Source organism: Wyeomyia smithii, chromosome 1, assembly GCF_029784165.1.
Source record: "Wyeomyia smithii strain HCP4-BCI-WySm-NY-G18 chromosome 1, ASM2978416v1, whole genome shotgun sequence".
Classification (NCBI taxonomy): Eukaryota; Metazoa; Arthropoda; class Insecta; order Diptera; family Culicidae; genus Wyeomyia; species Wyeomyia smithii.
The window spans coordinates 161596827-161616406 of record NC_073694.1 but is presented as its reverse complement, the minus strand read 5'-3'; the positions used below and the strand labels follow the sequence as shown (position 1 = coordinate 161616406).

Below are 19580 nucleotides of genomic sequence, written 5' to 3'. Positions count from 1 at the left end.
GGTAACGGAGTGTTTGATGACCTCTTTTTCTTGTAGTATATGTAATAGTTCCTGTCAACCAGTGTATTTCCTAATTCATATAAAGCTATGAAATAGATAAAAAAATGCTAAGACTCGAATCCAAATCACATTCACCAGAACTAAATTCATTATTTCACAGCAAAATGAATACCAAAGTTTCTCCTCTGAAAGTAAATCAGCCGCTCCGAAAAGCGCATGAGTAAAAATTACACTAGCATTCCCGGCTGAAGCGTCTGTCGAAACTTTGTTATCTTGCAGAGCTCTAATTTTCCCCTTTTACCGATACTCAGAGTAGGTACCCCTGCTAGGTAGTCTACATGCACGGGAAAAGTAGATAGCGCTATCCGAGAAAAAGGTAGCAACATTTTCGGCGGGCATAAATGGTACAATGGTTCCCTTCCGAGACCGTAATAATACCGAGTACGGAGCACTAGTGATAACGGTTCTCGTAAGAGAGAAAAAACGACAGTTAAGAAGACGTTTTTAGAAGAGATTGCATTAACGAGAGCAGCGACGCAAGTCGGTTCTAGCAAAAAGCTAGTGGGTTTCAAATACAAGTTGTCATTGTCAGGAGAGCCGGCATGGTGCACTACCTTTTGAAAAAAAAAAAAAAATATGTACGACGAACAGAATATGTTACCGAGAAACATTCTAGCCGACAAATGTACAAATCCTTACGCCAGGAAGTATGCAAAATACCTGCCTCGATCTTGTTCTAAAACATGCACTCAAATAACCACACAACAGGAATGTTCGGTTTACTTGACGCAAAAGGACGACACATTTTTGGTACATTGTTCCATATATTCAGTTGTTTATACATATAGGTTACGCAAAGCCACTACGATAGCAAATAAGAATATAAATGTGCGAGAACGCCAGTGCAGGGATGTACCTATTGTTGTACCGTTTGGAGAAGCCATGCGACCCGTAACTAATCATTGCTTGCCAGGAATGTTGCTCGTTCACAATCGGTATTTATATACATAGTGGCATAGCGTTCGGTACACCTGTTCGCAAAACTATGCGCAAATATGTGCCTCCTTGTTTGAAGAACCCGAGAAAAATTTCGCTGCTGAAAAAAAAAACGATTTCGCAGTGATGATTGATCAGTTACGGCCGATCAAGTGCTTAGTACGAAGTACATACCCTTTTTAGACTTGGCTACTCCTAAACTTCAGAATGATGCTAGAGGCTTCTTGATTACTAGTTGATCTAGGATTGCGTTTCCGATATTTCTGAGTTGATCCGTACTAAGCAGGGAAGCCATCAGAAGTATTGGCAGCCTTCAGAGTCCGTTGTACTTTAATATCTTGAGCTTGATCATTGGATCACACTGTATCCACAGAGGACAAGGTGGACTAGCTCATAGGCTTCTGCTCGATTGGTCGATTTTTAGAGATCAATTGAATCGTCGTTGGAAAAAATTATAAAACCTTTCAAGTCCAGTAGTCTGATGGCGTTGCCGAACCTGAAAAAGTTTCTGTGTGGAGGAGCCTGAGAATAAACCCCTCCGCATAGAGTCCTATTAATATCGAATGGCCCCTGATACTGTGAAGATTCGAACCCATGACCCATGGCTTACCAAAGCGGAACCTGTTCCCTTCTGCAACCTTGCGGTTACGAAGGGAATCTGAGTCATATGTTAACTGAAAAAAAGCTTTTATACACGTTTGTTTTCCCAATTGACCCGCGTATAACTACGTCAAATTCGTAGTGGACGGGTAAAGATATGGAATGCCTCACCAGCTACATCTAAGCAGGCAGCCCCGTCGCGAGACTGAGCATGACGGCTCTAGTGAGGCATTAAATACCTTATCACGAGCAATTCAGAGACAAATACGATACGATACGATTCGTGTTCTAAACATTTATTATGCTTTTGACGTAGAACCCCAGACAAACAGACGTATCACTCCGTACAACATTCTAAGAAAATTGTGATTCCTACTCATTTGTGCGCCACCTTCTGGACATATTCCGCTAAAGATAGATTTTCAGCCTTTCTGCTATTTTGGCAGCACGGCGCGCGACAACTGTCAACTGAGTTCAAAGGGAAACATAAGAGCTACCATCACTGCGACGGGAATATTTCGCAAAACTGAAACTCATTTTAATTGACCATAACGGTCAATGATCCACGAAAATAAATTTCGTGATACGTCTGTTTGTTTGTAGTAGAACTACGTCTCGCAAGAAGTTCAGATACATATAGGTGTGAAATGAAAATCTGATAACGAAAAACGGGAAAAATATGTCCAATTTCAAATACCAATAACTCGGTTCGTTTTCAATGGATTTCCTTTGTTCGTGCAGCAATCGATTGGAAAATTATCTATGCATCCGACAAAATGTAATTTGATTATCCGAACTATTGCACTACTGAAAGTTGTCAAGCCTTGTTGAAACGCAAATTTCGATCTCTGATTGGTCGCTAGATGCTTGCCTACCCAAGCACGATCGACTCAATTATATATTCAGAAAAGTAGGAATAACCTCTTATGGCTATAAAACAGCCTGCTTCGGCTCAAACCAATTAGTTTACAAGTGAATGGCCACTAAGGAAGGCGTCCAACTAAGCAGCAGCGGGTAGCAGCATCAGCGATAGGTCATTGGCCAGCACTCCCTCCAGTGAAAACTCTGCCGTATTCTAGCAATCGCATTCTACAAACGTTGACAATCCAAATCTCTCGGCCAACTAATTATCGATGTGAAAACAGCTTTCCACTGTATTATCAGAAAAGTGCTTGATTACTACTGTCGGGAATAAACCAAAGATGCGATTAGTATCATATTCGATAATATATTAAACAACAAATTGTCCTTTTAAGGACAAACTAAATACTGAATTTGAAGAGTAATATACCTAGTAAACCAGGAATGCACTCTTTGGGCTATATATGATCCCCCTTCTTCTGCTCAAACCAATCATTTTACTAGTGGATGACCGAGAGGACGGTCCTTACTAAGTAGTCGTGAGCAGCAGCCGTAGTGGTAGTGGATAGCGGTAACTGATAGTAGCGGGTACCAGTAGCAGTAGGGATGGGCAAAATCTAAAAGCGGTTCTAAAATGCTCACTCATTGTTTCGAACCGACTCAGATGAACAGCTGATGGTGCACAGAAATTAATGTGCTAGGTTGACTCGTGTAATTTCGGTAAACTTCGGTTTTTGGCGAACCATCAACTCTGCTGCGCTCGAAGAACCGTAGGTAGGTATAAAATGTCTGATTTCCGCTGTCGTAGAAAGCACAGAGATGCAATCAGCATCATATTCGATATTAAAGTAAACAGCAAATTATCCTTTTTATGACAAATTAAATACTTAATTTGATGAGTTCACATTCTCTCGTTTATTCAATCATTACACTTTATTCATAATTTGACAGCGGTAGTGGCAGCGGCAGATCCTCCGTGTCGCCTTTCGGTTCAAATCATTTTATTGGTGCTTATTACGGGAGTCACTTCACGGTAAAATATATCTCACTCTCACACTCACTTCACTTTTTTAGATCTATTCCCGGTGCTTATTACGGAAGTAACTTCACGGTGAAATGCAAAGTAGTTCAGGAAATTTTCGATACCGCAAAAACATTTTTTTGATGCCGAATGTCTTAGAAATGCAGAACACGTCAAAATCTGGTGTTATCTAAAAAATCGGAAAAAAACGACTTTCTGGGACTTCTGAGCTGGGAAACAATCTCATTTCACTTGTCCTATTCTCAGTTTCACTGGAATTTTGTCACCTCACTTGAGGTGGAATCGAGAATAGGTCTAAAAAAGTGAAGTGAGCGTGAGAGTGAAATATATTTCACCGTGAAGTGACTCCCGTAATAAGCACCAATAACTTAGATTCCGCGGCAGATGTCACTTTGCGACGTTTTTCTCACTTACGCGAGTCCCGTAATAGGATTTTGTTCACTTCACTCTGATTTCACCGTGAAGTGACTCCCGTAATAAGCACCATTATTGAATGGACAATCCCTACGGTGAACTTTGGCTGCCGTCTAATTTTCAGTTTAACAACAGAAGAATTGTGTGCAAAACCACGACCGTAAGGCTGGCGTAAAACTACATAATTTTTCGTTGTAGCACTTGCATTGTTGCATTTGGGACTGATCACGAATTCTTCGAATGATATACACTAAAATAACGATAGATTATCTCCTCAATGTAGATAACTTCTATCCAAAACTACTAAATAATGTGATGGCCCTAGAATGATTTGAAATTAAAACTAGAGTCGATTGTAATTGATCACTCTCGAATACAACAATGTAAGTAATTAACAAACAACCTTATGTAGTTCTACCACCGACGAACCGACGTGACTCAAACGATTCAGTTTTGACCGAGGAAAAACGGCCATTTCAAATGCAAGCGATCGCTTATGTCAAAAATTGAAACTGACAATTCTCTTTGTGACAGCTGACTGACAGTTTTCGCCACTCGTCATCAGCCGATTGTTAACCTTAGTCGATTGATATTTTTGCATTTTTATACTGCAATGGGCAGAAAATGTGAAGTGATTTCCTGTGCCAGTAATGATAACAAAAACTGTGGAAAATCGTTCTATAAGTTACCGACCTGCGAAAATATGTGAGTAAATTGCTAACACTCCCTAAGAACTAAAAGTTTTTTCAATCCTTTGTATTTTGTACAGCTGCTATGAATGGGTGAAATTTTGTAAGTCTGCTTATTTAGAGCAATTATTTTACAGCTATGGACCCACAGCATTGAATCAGAAAAAAATGTGTTCAGACCACTTCGGACTAGACTCACTGCGTGATCCTTCCCGAAAAGACAAAGGGTACGTCATCATTCATTATGCGATATAAAAAATTTGCTTACATTTACACATTCTACACTAAAAGCCGGCTCAATACCAACACCGACAGATAACCCAACAAACGCAATTCAACGGTACATGTCCGACGGTCACCAAGTTGCCTTAGATCAACGAGAAGATTTCTTCGAATACGAGTATCTTGACGAATTAACGATACTGAGAGGCGACGATGAATATGTCGTGTATGAAAGCTATTTAGTAGACAATACTTTAGAGGATCGGAGGTCAAGCTATGAGGTGGATTTGTGCGAGCCGATCGTAGAAGGCAACAGTGCCCTCCACGACGATTTTATTAATTATCCAATGGAAGAGCTCCCGATACCAAGCGAAACAAACCCAGTCGTTATTCTTGAAATAACACCAACAACACTGGAGGAAATTGATGTAGAAGAAATCAGTAACCTGGACAATTTCGATCAGATCTGTGAAGTGAGTCCGTCCTCTGGAAACGACGAAGAAAATATTCAAAGCTTGAACTTTAGATATCAATACGAACAGGAAAAAGAGATGCGAAAACTATTGGAACTAGAAGTGAGGCAACTCAAACTAGATTTACGAATAAGTAAACGCACCAGTGCTAGGCGGGCACAGACTGTACGTAAAAGCAAAGAAACTATTCGTATGTACAAACGTTGTATTAAAACTCTTCGTCAAAACACCATGACCGACAATAAGTTATTGAACAAGTTGAAACAGAATCCAGTACTGTATAACAGCTTGGGTAACCTAGGCTTTACTCCTAAGAAGAGAAGATATAATCAGCACGCAAAAAAATTTGCACTATCTACCTATCTGTGCGGTCCACGAGTATATCGCATGATACAACTATCAAAAGTGTTGTGTCTGCCTTCGAAACGCACAATTAAACGGTGGACACAGGCTGTGAAAATGCGCCCAGGATTGAATCAGATCATTTTACAGCGCATGAAATCGGAGGTTGAATGTTGGTCTAGACTAGAGAGGATAGTTGTAATAGCAATTGACGGAATGAAGATTAAATCATCTTTAAGTTATTCTGCAAAGAATGATTTTTGTTACGGTTTCCCGGACTCCGGATATGAGCGAAAAGTCGAAAAGAACAATCCACAGCAGCTCGCTTCAGAAGCTGTGGTCGTCATGGTTAGAGGGCTGTATAAAAAATTTAAGCAAGTAAATACGTTATGATAGAATTTCCCAACACTCTTCCAAAATATAAATTAACTCTCCCCTAAGATGCCTCAGGTTAGGTGAAGTGAATTTGTTAGTATTTTTATTTTCTTACCTCATTTACTTTTAATGTCACAAGCGTGGTGCATAAAAGGACTACAAATTTACATCGCCAAACCTGCGATTCTATAAGGAGTATTGACTCTGTTACTTTTTCAAAGTATGCTCACCGTTCATTTTTCCTATGTTCTAGGGTCTAGGATATTTCCTAACACAACACTTTGGGAGCCGATGAACAGCTAAAAATAAAAACTGCTTCAATACAAAGCTTAAGAGACATTGGACTGGTTCCTCTGGTTCTCGTGATGGACCAATTTTCTACGAATATCAAAATGGCCAAGAAAGCTGGTGCCACTACTGAAGCACCTTACATTGACGTTGAAAGACAAAGAGTGTACATCATGTGGGACGTACCACATCTCATCAAGAGCACACGAAATATGCTTAAAAAGCATAATGCAATATTCCAAGACAAAATTGCTTGTTTTAAAGATATAGTTTCCTTGTACAATATTGATTCTAAGTGCAATCCTCGGTTAGTTCCTCGTTTGAACGATAAGCATGTAATGCTTCCACCTTTCTCTGCAATGAATGTTTCGCTAGCTACGAGAACCTTAAGCCAATCCGTCGCCAATGGTCTCCGTTATTACATGCAAATCGGTGAACTTTCACCTCAATGCATCAATACCGCTGAGTTTATAGAGTTTTACGACAAGCTGTTTGATACCTTCAACAGCAAAAACAACTCTTCTGTGAAAGTAAGTAATCTTCTCATATAAACGATGATCCACCTAACTGCATTTATCTTGAAGCCATTGAAACAAGCAATGGAAGATCAATCCATTCACTGGGATTTTTTACAGCATGCTAAAACAACATTAGCTAACAGTAATTATACTAGTAACACTTGCTTGGATATTACGGAAGTAAGATGCTTTCCGTTTATGACTTAATCGAGCTGATTTCGTGGAATATTTCAGGCGGTTTCAGGTTCAAAACAACTCACAACTCATCAACGGCATCCGAATTATATCAGAGGTTTTATAAGTAACATAAACTCTATCGTGTCTTTGTGGCAAGAACTGCACAATGATTATGGCGCTGAATCATTATTCACAAACTATCTATGCCAAGATTTTCTAGAGAACATGTTTTCAGAAGTGCGTCGTCGTTGTGGTGGAAATGATGCTCCTGATGCTCAACAGTTTGGAGCATCGTTCAAGTATACGATAATTGAGTCTAACATAAATCACTCCAATGGAACAAACTGTGAACCAGATGATTTAAAACCACTGATGTGTGAAACTTATCTTGACTTAACTTCGGAAAATTTTAAAACCAAACCTCATAACTACAGGTTTTCTCCGCTAAACACAACACAATTGGAGATAACAATGAAAAAACTCATTGAATTAATTTATACACTAAGTGCTGCTTCAAGGAAGTTACATCACAGCAAGTGCATTGAAAAGTTAACACAGAAACGTGGAGAGTCTTTGTGGAACGACGAGATGTTTGATTTCTGCAGAATCAAACAAACATCAATATGCTCGCTCACGATACCTAATAGCAAACTGTACAACATAGGAATGCTGTGCTTCGCTACATTTAAACAAAAATTTCGTAAATTCCTATACCAAAACAAAGCAGGTGTTAAAACTCGTCTGAAAAATTACATTAAGCATTACTCTTCTGTTTCTGTTTGCAAGAAATGCTTTGACTTTCTTGTAGACAAAATATTTAACACCCTTATACAAGGATTCCTCAAACGAACAAGAACAATCAATTCTGAAAATGTTAAAGTTAACCGACGGCTAAAGCGTAACAGAAAAGCTGCACGGATGTGCCTACCTTTATAATATGTTGATAATTTTGGCCCTCGCGTTTTTTTTGTTTATTATTAACACAAATCACATGTCTTTAGTTCAATAAAAATGAATTTAATCTGAAAATGTATCCATCAATTACTGTATGCTACATGCTACATGTATGCTGTATGCTACAATAACTAATTATCAGATTCACAAACAGGTTTTTACACAAAAAAGTCATTTAGAATATACCACAGAGCAACTGTTCTGGCAACAGCTGATCGACTCAGTACGATCTGCGCTTATTCATGTTGCATTTTCGAAGCTAGTTGACCAAAGAATCCTGATAAATCCAGTAGAACCTTGTTCAGGATTTCACCTATTTAACCGTCGTATGCAGCTTAGTAAATATGCTGGATCCAAGAACAGCGTTTTCTTCAATGGTTCTGAAACCTCTTGCCATGACTCCTGTTTCAACTGTTTTAAAAACACAAATATTAGTAGCGTTTTTTATAGTTTATAAATTAAATTACCCTGGCCTGATTCATCTCATTTTTTTTTTATTCTCGCTTATTTTCCGTCGGTCTATTTCCGCCACTGTTGTGGCCAATTACCGACGCCCAGGGAGGCGACTCCACACCCAGGTCCCTAACTCACGACCCGTTTATTAACGGACCGGCGCCAACGGATTTACTTCCTCATGCGATGGAAGGCGGGATCCCAGAGATTTTTCGCCTCAGAAAATCTCCCGGTGTCGGCTAGGATTGAATCTAGACCAGTTGGGTTGGTTGTGAGTGGATCACGCCACCCCACAACCATCGACACCTATGTCGGCGGTGGGATTCGAACCCAGGCGTCGAGCGTGGTTGGCGGAGACGTTACCAACCACACTAGGCCCCCGCAGTATGATTCATCTCATTGTTTCGCTCGTTCCTGCCACACTGCCACAGTTCGTTCCCTTGAATTACCATTCAAATGATTTGTTGAAATCGAGATCCAAAAACATTGCGATAATCAGGGCGAGAATAAACTATGCTGGAGTTATTCACTAGTTCCACAAACTGAATGCAGCTGCAGGTTTCTTTTTCATTTCATGAAACTTTTTCATTGGTGATAAAAAAGCACATAAATTGCGCAAAATATGTAAAGAAAACCTCTTGCCTTGTTAAGTTCTTGTTTTAGATGATGTTTGAATATGTGTTTCAATGATGTTTACGACGATCACGTCTTTTTTCAACAACAAAAACATTCGTAGGAATACACGGCTCGTACGTTTTGTTTAAATAAGGGTAAAATATACTTAAGTTTTTATTTGCATTGCAATGTAGGTTTTTATCTGTATTACTTTCTAGGATTATAATTTACACATGAGCAATAGTTTTTGAAACGCAATTGCAAATATTTTGGTTCTTTTTAATTTCGTTTACACCTTTTCTGTGCAAAGTAAATGAAAACTACGAAAGGTCCGTTCAACTTCGTTTCGTGTTTTTTTAATTTAGCGTGGAGCTGGGTGGAGGCTGTAAAAAATAGGTAGCGATTCGTTATAGAGATGGAGTTACTGTTCTGACTTATTTTAATTTGCAATTTGGATCAAAAATTTTCAAGAAAAGTGTATGGGACGGCACGTCGGTTCGTCGGTGGTTCTACGACAAGTTTGCGGTCGTGACTTTGCATACAACCATTGTGTTATTTGTCGTTTTTTCAGATTTTTCATTATAGCTATCGATAAATTAGCATTGAACTCGGGGTTACAGAGGTCGTAGGTACGAATCTTAGTAGAATCAGGTCATTCGATGTCAAAACTGGACTTTAATTAGGGGTTCATTCTCAGGCTCCCCATAACTTACCCTTTCTTTACGCTGCAATCTATAAATAGGGATACCATCCGTCCTGATTTAGCAGGACATGTCCTGATTTTGAAGTCCTATTTGGGCGTCCTGATTTATTTTTTATATTTTAGCATCTGTCTCGATTTTCTTGAGATATTTGACTTTGTTGTGTGCACGCAAAAGTTGGAGTGTGCGTAACCAGATCATTTATGAGCGAAATTAGCGCATTTACTGATTAAAATTGAAACCAGTACAACGCATGTGCGTTGGGCATAACGCATTTGATGCTCTAGCGTATTTTGAATGTATTGCGCAGCTCCAAACCACTACACTTATAAAGCATCAGCCGATGTTCAGAAGGTTGGCATCGTTAAAACAGTGCAACCAGCAATCAATACTGATAAGTTGGGAACTGACTCCATTGAAGAAATTATTGTCTGATCGATTCACTTTCATGAATCAGGTCATTTGAAAACATCATTCAATCATTAACAATAAACAAAAACATGAGATTAGTCCAAAACATTTTGCATTTCATTATGACTCTGGTTTCATTCACATGCATTCGGTTCTGCGTTACTGGCACTAGCGTCAATAACTTCCGCGGCAACAAGGCTTATTGGCTGTTTCGGTTGCTGACGATTTTTAGGGATGCACGAGCCGTTAATACGCACCGGCTCGCGAAAGTAAAGAACGGTTTTTTGAGCGCGTCGAAACTGATCGTTCGCCCGAAGCCGAAGTTTACCGAGACATTACGATTTTTGTGTATATGATACATATTTTGATTTTGAACTCTGTCAATGTATTCTTTATACAACTTTTGCGTTATGCGTACCACGCATTGGTTGTGCGAAGTCAGAGCAAATTCTGTGCGAACTGAAAGGACACATTGGATGATTAAAGCTTGAACTTTTGCGTGTGGCAATAAGCAGAATTTTTCAAAATTGCTCAATAAGTGTTTTCGATTTCAGGTCGCAACGCTCACTGCGATCGAAATTTTTCATTGGTTGAATCTCACTAGAGTAATAAAAAGAATCTTTAACGCGTTGACCGTTACCATTAAGCATCTGGCATTTGTTAAGTTAAGTTGAAACAGTTAACGTGTGTTGAATTTTTAAAGTATCTAAAAACAAAGCAAAGCCTTGGTGCTACATTCCGTATCGGAACTCGACCTTCTGTTTATTATACACAGACTTCGCAGCCAACTGTTGAGTGTACAGGACAATTGCGGGGCTAGCACTACGATCCTACTGACACTAACAGTCTCTCTCGAGCCGATACTCGAACCTACGACGACTGGCTTGTTAGGCCAGCATCGTACCTCGAGACCAGCTGGGAGATGCTTATGCGTAATATTTCAAAGTGGTTCGATGAAAGTGGATCGTCAGAGATACACTCAGATTTTTTACTAGGTATTTCTCTACACGGATTTTCGAATTAACGGTTTTTTCACGCGGATGTTTAAATTGAAGGATTTTCAAATTACGCGTTTTTATACACGGATTTCTTTATCAACGCATTTTTCCACAAGGTACGTATCCCCGCGTAGAAAAATTGAGTAAATCAAATATTAAGTGTTATATTTGCTCATACTTCGAAGAATAGAATGACTTAGTTAAATTTGTGCCCAGAAAAGGTGTCCTGATTTCTAACTTCGACCAGATGGTATCCCTATCTATAACACCATTGCGTGACTTCCTCTTAACAAAAACAAGTCCCTTTTATAAATAAAACTGGCCAATAAAATTTGGCAAGAGGAACGAGCATCGGTATAGTAGAGCAGTTAGCGTGTAAAAGCGTATCACATTACACACAAGCACTGATTAACAACAATAATAAGCATGCCACTTCTCAATAGCGGTATTGCTAATAATAGAAGTGCGAGATTACAGCAGATATCCGGACATATCTCACAATAGCTCTACGATTCTGGTCGCAGTGAGGAAGTCCATCCAGTTCCACAAAAAATGTCCCAGTTTTATTATTTTTTTTTAATTGTCATTTTTTATTTGGCTGAAACTTCGCATAGATATTTCTATAGGACAAGAATGCCATTTTGTGCTATTGGTTTAATATTTTGGAAGACGACTCATTTTTGAGAAGCTATTGAAAAATGTTATTTCGGAAAAGTATTGATGATTACAAATATTTTGAGCGCAAGAACGGTTTGTTTGATCGGTGTGACGTCTTCGGCAAAGTTATATATGATAAATTTATCTATCCTAAAACAATTTATACTCTAATAAAATTATTTATATTTGAAAAAAAAAATTTAAAAGAAAAACTAACAATTAATTATTTAAAACTCATTTTCTTAAAATCTACTTTTTTTTTAACTACAAAAGATTACCTAAACAATGAAACCGGTCCGATTATGGAGAAATCAAGAAAAAAAGTTATAATTTTTTTTAAATATTTTTAATTATTTTAATTTCCCATAGAGTGCTCTATTGGAAATTAAAAATATTTCTACAGCCAAAATGGTTTGTTTGATTGGCATAGTGTCCTCGGCAATGTTGTAAATAATAATTTTGTTTCTCTAAAAAAGATATGACCTCGAAAAAAATAATTGATTTTTTTTTCAAATACCACAACTTTTTTCCTGATTTCTCCATTTCTCATTTAATTGTTAAGGTAATCTTTTGTAGCTTTCATGAAAAAAAATCAGATCTTTGAAAAATGAGCTTTTTTAGATAATCAATTTTCAATTTTTCTTTTCAAAAAATTAACATTTTTTTCAGAGTGTATGTTGTTTTCACAAAATTGTTATCTACAAGTTTGTCGAAGCCACTATGCAAATCAAACAAACTGTTTTGGCTCTAAAAATATTCGTAATCATCAATACCTTCCCAAAATAGTATTTTCAATAGCTTCTTAAAAATGAGTCTTGTTCCAAAAAATTAAACCAATAGCACAAATGGCATCTTTTGCCTATAGAAACGTCTATGTAAAGTTTCAGCTAAATCAAAAATGGTCCTTCAAATTGGTTGCCTTTTTTTTGTGGAAATGGTCAAAACTTAAAAAAGTGGTAAATCTAGAAGTTTGGCAACATCCAACGATTCTAAAAGGTCACTATCATGTCACTTAACCACCCAAGCTTGCGCGACTCAACCAAAACAACCAACAGTGTTGTGATAAGTCAGTTCGCTCTCATACTCTCGCGGTTTAATAATTCGTTCTCTCCCTTTATTATCGCTGCTGCATTTTGATCGTTTCAGCAAGTAAAAAACAGCTGGCTTTGCTCGTTTCGTTCGTAGTTTACTCGCAGCTTCTATCCTATTAGAACGTGTATTGGCTGTGTGACGATCTCATTCCAACCAGATTCACTTGGCGCACAAGGAAAAAACAGGGTGTTTTACAAGTAAGTCTTGCGCAGAAACAAAGCGCACAGTGCAGTAGTGAAATAAACACCAGTTGCGTTGTTTTTTATGCGTCGGGTTAAACCAGATAGATAACAGGGTTTGGAAGCGTTTTAATGCGAAGTATCATTTCTGTGACCTCTGATGCATAGTTTAGCCATGCAAAAACGGTCATTCAACCATTTTGAGTGCGGAAAGTGTGGCCTTTGCAACAAAAAAGCGAAATACGAAGCTGCGATGGGAGTGAATCACACCACAATAGTTTATGTTTCGGTTTTAATCACTTTTAAAGTGTCAGATATTGCGAGGGCTTACATCGATAGCCACTCGAAACTAATCCCCTCCGATGTGATAGCGGTGGCGAGTCGTTGCTAACTCCACTAATCTATTTCAGCTAGTGAGCACTTCAATACCCGTGGAGAAGATTGTCTACCATCGATTAGATCAGCCCCCGGAACAAGCCGCGGTCATTCATTTAGCTAAAATGTTGCGCGTTTGCGGTATTCTGCTCGCTTGTCTGCTAATACTGACAGTATTTGGCGCAATAGAGTCGCGAAGCCCTCCAGACTCGTCCATGGTGTTCCTGCCAGCTCGAGACGGAAACCAGCTGGACAGCAATGACATTGAAGAGAGGGGTGGACCTCCACCGCATACCGAACACGCCAAGATGGCGCGTTATCTGGTACACAAAGCCGGTAAGTTTCGTTTGAATGTTATATATTTTGAATTTGGTATCATCTTTTTTTAATGTTATCATTTGAATGGTTTTGTTTTGTCGGCTATACTAAACTTCGTAACCATTTGGCTATTTTGGTTGTTGTACTGGTTTTTTTTTTTGTAATGCGGTTATGAAAAAACAATAGGCTTGAAATTTTCAAAAATCAGTCCATTAATTTTTTTTAATTTTCAAAACCCGTACATTTATTCTAGGTTTGCCATATATTTATTATACTCTATCACGAAAACGTTAATCAGAACACGAATCAGATAAGACAATCGAATCGTACGTGCAGAAAAGTCTTTCGCTTATTATCTGTAGACTGATATTTTTAGTCTTACGATAGCAGACTTTCGTTGGCTTCAACCAAACCAGAAATCGTATAAGGATGGTAATTCTAAGTCGGTCAAATGTGCGTTTCAAACTGAAATTACTTGAGATGTAACATTGAATTTCCTTATATCGTATGATTGCAATCTTTTGAACCACAATACTGAGTTATAATTGGCATGGTTGCCCGGCTTTTATGCAATTGCACTGCTTTTTTCATTTCTAAACAGTGAAGTGATAACGATAACTGTTCGACATTATTTCTATCCTACGAAATGCCGGTGATTGAATTCAATTATGTGATTCATCAATTACTTCTGCTTGAAATCTGATGTATTTCGTTCAAAGATCTGAACAGTTTTTTTTTTGTATTTTTCAACATTTTTTGTCATCTAACATGAAACAAAACATTAAAAAAAATAAAATCACATTGCTCATATTCTAGTGTGTATATCATCTACAAGCTCCATAAGATCAAACAAGTTTCTATCACCCTTTGCTGAAGTTAATCGCAGTTTAACCGCTGACTTTCCGCATTCAATTCAACTCCTATCGTTTCCTGCCACGCAGAGTGGGTATCCATGGGATCCCTTTCCACGGTCGATGCCATCAAAGGCTACCCGATGGTGAACATCATCGCTGCAGCTGACAGCGCACGGGGCGAGAAATCCAGCGGAACGCTATACTTCTATCTCACGATGCTGGACTACACCGCCCAGGATCTGAGCAAGGACAACCGACTGACGATTTTGCTGTCAATGGATCAGGATCTCGAATGCAGCAAGCAAGGCATTGACCCGATGGAGCCTACCTGTGCTCGAATTATGATTTCCGGCCGGGCTGTCAAGGTCGTGGAGGGCAGCGATGAGTACCAGTTTGGAACCAACGCCATGTTCAGCCGACATCCGGCCGCGAAACATTGGCTGGATAGTGAGTGTTCTACGATGAAGTTTAGAGCTGAATTAACTTTTTTTTTCTCTTGCAGCCCATAACTTTTTCCTATGTAAACTGGACATTATTCAAATAGCTGTACTTGATTACTATGGTGGACCGCACTACGTAACGGTTGAGGAATATATGAAGGCTGATCCCGATTCCACCTCGCTCACGTTAAGCCCGCGTGAAGATCCTTTTGCGCCGGAGGTTCGGAAGCATTCGGACGATGAGCGAACCATCACGGTTAAAATTAACAAAAACTCTCCGGTTAGACACATCAATCTGGAGGTATAAAACTCAATGTAGAACAATACACTCGTTTGTGCCAAAAAATATGCTTAATGCTGACGAACTGATTAGGGATAGCAGACAATAAAAGTTGACTGGTTTGAATAACCTAATTACAGTGCGTACAGAAGCTTTTACCATGGTAACATTTACCTTCGGGTGTGCAACAACTGTCTGTGGAAGCATAGAATTGATTGGAAATCACCCACGCTGCTCGATGGATAGAGCAGTTCGAAGGAAAAAATAGCGAATAACAATAATCGCTGTTGGCGGCAGGGCAATCGAGAAACTGTTCGTACGCGCCATCATCGTTGTAGCGCTAAACCAGTGCAATGGCACTAGATGATTGCATTAGGTTGGGATACGATTGCCGTCTTGCCCGGGTTGTGTCTCCGTGCAAGCCAGGATGTCAGCAGCAGCAATCCGGCGTTCGAGAGTTTCGTTCGAAATTGAATTTAATTTTCCAATTTTCCAAAGTGGATTTATTTTTTTTTTATTTTTTTTTTTTCATTTTAGTTGCATATAACTGCATTTTGTGCAGCACTTCATTGCTTAGTAGGTACGCAGTTTACAATGTCGAGTCCACGCGATAGTGGAAAAGAAAGAAACATATCATGGCAGAAAGTTATCTTGATAAATGCGATAAACGAGACGACTGCATTGATTCTACCAAACTCACTTTCGCAATATGCGATCTGTCTAATACTCTGGAGATATCTGCCAATTGACTTAGTAATCCAATGACTGGAATAAGAAAAGAAGTAATGCTACTCAATTCTTTTAGTTGGTCTACTGGTCGATATTTGCTTTATTCAAAGTTATAGCAAGTTTATGTTTTTGGTTTCATGAAACGGAGCGACTAACAGCGGGGTGAACAGAAACAAAACTTCTTTTTATCATATTTTTTTCTGAGACATGATTAAGTGAACTAGTTACATAATATATTTATATTCGTCAGTCTAGCAATGCACAATGGTTCGAGTTGTATGGCGAGGGCGGTCATAAATCATTTTTGTACAGTATTGTTCTTGGAAACTTTTGAAATCGACAGAATTAGGTGTTTTTTGACTAAAACAAACTTTTTTGGAACTGCCATTATCCAACTTGTTTCAATTTTCTGGTATTTCCATTATCATGCATACATAATAGGGAGCCAATAGAATATAGGGACAAGTTTTACCATTGAATTTCAAAATGCGACAGCTTTCAAAAGCTTTGCCTTCTCAAAACTAGTTCCTATGCAAAATTTCAGCTCAATCGGATTTTGTTAAGTGAACCCTCAAAGCGATCAAAGTTTGATATTTCTACCATTGGAAAAACTTCAAACAAATTTGATATTGTCTCAGAAACCCCCCGTATTCCAACACCAAATATCAAAATTCGGATATAGACAAATGTTTGAGAACAAATTTGTAAAATTGAGCTGAATGTACCACAACCCTTCTAAGAAACTATGCCGAAAACATAAAATTCTAACGAAAAAGTAACCATCTTGAGCCGCTTGTCATCGACTTGGATGCAAATATATGCAGATGGAACCTTCGAGAAATCTTTCCTGAGTCCTGAGTCTTTCGTTTGGTAATAATTTGATGATAGAATCTCGCGCGGAACACATTTAAAAGTTTACATGAATTCCAGTATGAATGGTGCTTTTTGACTTTATTACTACGTTCTCTCTTACGACTAATTTTGATTACAGTTTAGCACATACCTATTCAAACAACACCGCAATAGCAAAAACATACCTATTTTCTAAAGGTTCATGATGAAAATAAGCAGATGAAGCAATTGAATTTGTTCCAAAGCGGATATATACACAATGTAAAAAACACGTACTGCTGAAGCTGATTTTGCAAGTGTCAAACACCTTCACTTATCTCGCGCTCAAAAGTGAACTGTTCATAAAATAAGCCAACAAAAACAGCTTTTCTGCATTCTCAGGTTCATAACCGATCCATTAAATCGATTATAAACAGAAAACCAAAAAACTTTTTTTTAATGTTTGGCCTATGGGCGAACCACTGTGCAATGGTAAAACAATTACCACAAGTACAAGTATTACCACAGAACAGATATGCAACTTTGAACAAAACTCTGCTGCAAATCCTATCCTTTTGCATTCGTTTTACGCTATTCCATCCTATATTGATTTTACAGTGCATCGTTGAAACAGTTAGCTCCAATAGTTTGAACATGCAACGAACATCTATTTTTTATTTGCTTCAATGACCAGACAAAAGGGTGATCCTAAACTTATCAAAAGCATGTTAAACAGGACCGCATTCAAGAGATTTTTTGAGCGGAAATTTAGTAACCATTCACAATCAACATGAATAGAAATGAATAAACTAAAAATCGACACCTTGCAACTGTTAATACCATTTTAACCAGTTGAATTACTTAAATATTTTCGTTGGAGTTGGAATCCGAATTCCTTGACTAACGGCAATAATTTCTTTCTCGTACCGTTTATTAGACCTAACATAGCAACATAGTATAAGACGCGCTATACACAGCACTGCTTGCGACATTTGCGTTCTCTCTACCGCTAGATGTCGGTACTTAAAATAAAGAGATTTTGTCCCGTTTTTGGTTCTTTAGTTGAACAGATGTGGTATTACCTTTAAGATGGCAACGGTGCTTCCAAGTAACCGTTAAGCCGTGAAACATATCTCTAATATGGCTCTGTGTTGAATATAGAAAATGCCTTACAGAGCCTAAAAGATTTATATTCTACTTGACCTTCTAGCGCCCAAGTTAATTTCTAGACGGGCTTCGGTAAAATCACCATGGATGATTATAAACACTTTTTAAGTATTTATTGAAGCTTTTTAGAGGGTTGACTTGAGCCCGCCAAATGGCGGCATTGGGTACTAGAGGGTTAAGGGCTGTCCTGCATAACGTAGTTCCGCCAATTTACTTGATCCATGGTAGCCTGCCTCTAATTCCGTGGCACCCGGTGCTCTACAGATCTTGCTCCATCTTTCTCACCCATCTCGCTCTTTGTGCCTCTCGTGTTTTTGTTCCTACCGGATTTGAAGCGAACACCAATTTGGCAGGGTAGCTATCCGGCATTCTAGCTACATGCTCTGCCCAATGTATCCTTCCAGCTTTAGCCACTTTTTTAACACAGGGTTTGCCGTAGAGGCACGCAAGCTCGAGGTTCATCCTACGCCACCAAACTCTGTTCTCCTGCACACCGCTAAAGATGGTTCTTAGCATCCAACGTTCAAAAACTCATTGTCCAGCATTGTCCACGTCGCATGCCCGTAGAGAACGACCAGCTTTATTGGCGATATGTACAGAATACACTTGGTGTGGAGACTCAGGTTTTACGATCGAAGTTTTTTTATGGAGCCCATAGTAGGCACGACTTCCTCCGATAATAAGTCTCCTCATCCCTGTCGATTGTTACCGTATTGCCTAGTCGTGTCCTGTCGTGCTCGTACCCGGCTTCAAGCATATACTTTGTTTTAGGCATATTATTCTTCAATCCGATCCTATCTGATTCACGTTTCAGTCGGGTATACTGGTCTGCCACCGTCTCAAGTTTCCTACCGACAATATACACGTCATCCACAAAGCAGATTAATTGACCTGATCTATTGAAAATCGTGCCCCGCATGTTATACCCAGCCCGTCTCATAACGCCCTCCAGTGCGACGTTAAACACAAGACAGGAAAGACCTGGGAGGGAGAAACGGATACGAAACTGTCTGAGTGTCAAAATGAACCAGAATGAGCTGTCCAGGGTTGATATTTGCTGACACTTTTGAGTGAAAGTGAAAAAAAGCATCCATAAACATTATTTTTTTACAATCCTTTCAGAGTTCTCCTTTCCCGCTTTTTGCATGGAAGTGAACTGTCTTAACACCTCATTATATTTCATGCGATGAAGGCAAGACAACAAAATCAGTTTATCAGTTAACGAAGATTGTCAAGGCATCGGTCAGTGTCAGTGAAAAAGTGTTTCGGTGAGGTTTATTTTGGTTGAGTGGACTGTTTGTTTTTCTTTTTCGCTTTGAAGTGAAGATCATTTGGTTGGATTTGTCGTCAAATTTTACTCCGTAACCGTGAACGATGTGCGCGATCTGTTTCATCTGAGTATAACAGCATGTTACTAGGACGAAAATCTAGTGTATCTGAAAGAGTGCTGCGATCATTGGAAGTGAAAATTGAAAATGATTGGCTGTAATTTTCCAAGAATTTTGCTGGTGAAAATGACTTTTATCAGC

At 38.8% G+C, this 19580-nt stretch overlaps 3 protein-coding genes across 7 annotated transcripts; all 3 read left to right on the top strand.

Annotated features, from left to right (window-relative positions):
* Positions 1–4389: 4389 nt before the first annotated feature.
* LOC129718563 (uncharacterized) lies at positions 4390–6377 on the top strand. Of its 3 annotated transcripts, XM_055669443.1 has the most exons (4): positions 4390–4618; positions 4683–4829; positions 4894–6017; positions 6268–6377. In XM_055669443.1, the coding sequence occupies exons 3-4, from the start codon at positions 4947–4949 to the stop codon at positions 6307–6309; spliced, it is 1113 nt and encodes a 370-aa protein (XP_055525418.1). In that variant the 5' UTR covers positions 4390–4618; positions 4683–4829; positions 4894–4946; the 3' UTR covers positions 6310–6377. The 3 variants fall into 3 exon arrangements, with proteins under 3 accessions (XP_055525418.1, XP_055525419.1, XP_055525417.1); XM_055669444.1 differs by having other exon boundaries at positions 4740–6017; XM_055669442.1 differs by having other exon boundaries at positions 4683–6017.
* A 13-nt stretch (positions 6378–6390) lies between these two features.
* LOC129717317 (uncharacterized) lies at positions 6391–7445 on the top strand. The gene is made up of 4 exons (XM_055667183.1): positions 6391–6832; positions 6887–7000; positions 7055–7373; positions 7432–7445. The coding sequence occupies exons 1-4, from the start codon at positions 6407–6409 to the stop codon at positions 7443–7445; spliced, it is 873 nt and encodes a 290-aa protein (XP_055523158.1). The 5' UTR covers positions 6391–6406.
* A 5472-nt stretch (positions 7446–12917) lies between these two features.
* LOC129724372 (protein CREG1) lies at positions 12918–16307 on the top strand. 3 transcript variants are annotated; one of them, XM_055679246.1, is made up of 4 exons: positions 12918–13075; positions 13468–13768; positions 14692–15051; positions 15107–15458. In XM_055679246.1, exons 2-4 carry the CDS (start codon positions 13558–13560, stop codon positions 15349–15351), a joined length of 816 nt encoding a protein of 271 aa, XP_055535221.1. In that variant the 5' UTR covers positions 12918–13075; positions 13468–13557; the 3' UTR covers positions 15352–15458. The 3 variants fall into 3 exon arrangements, with proteins under 3 accessions (XP_055535221.1, XP_055535212.1, XP_055535230.1); XM_055679237.1 differs by having other exon boundaries at positions 12919–13075; positions 13472–13768; positions 15107–16307; XM_055679255.1 differs by lacking the exon at positions 12918–13075 and adding an exon at positions 13110–13173.
* The last annotated feature ends 3273 nt before the right edge of the window (positions 16308–19580 follow it).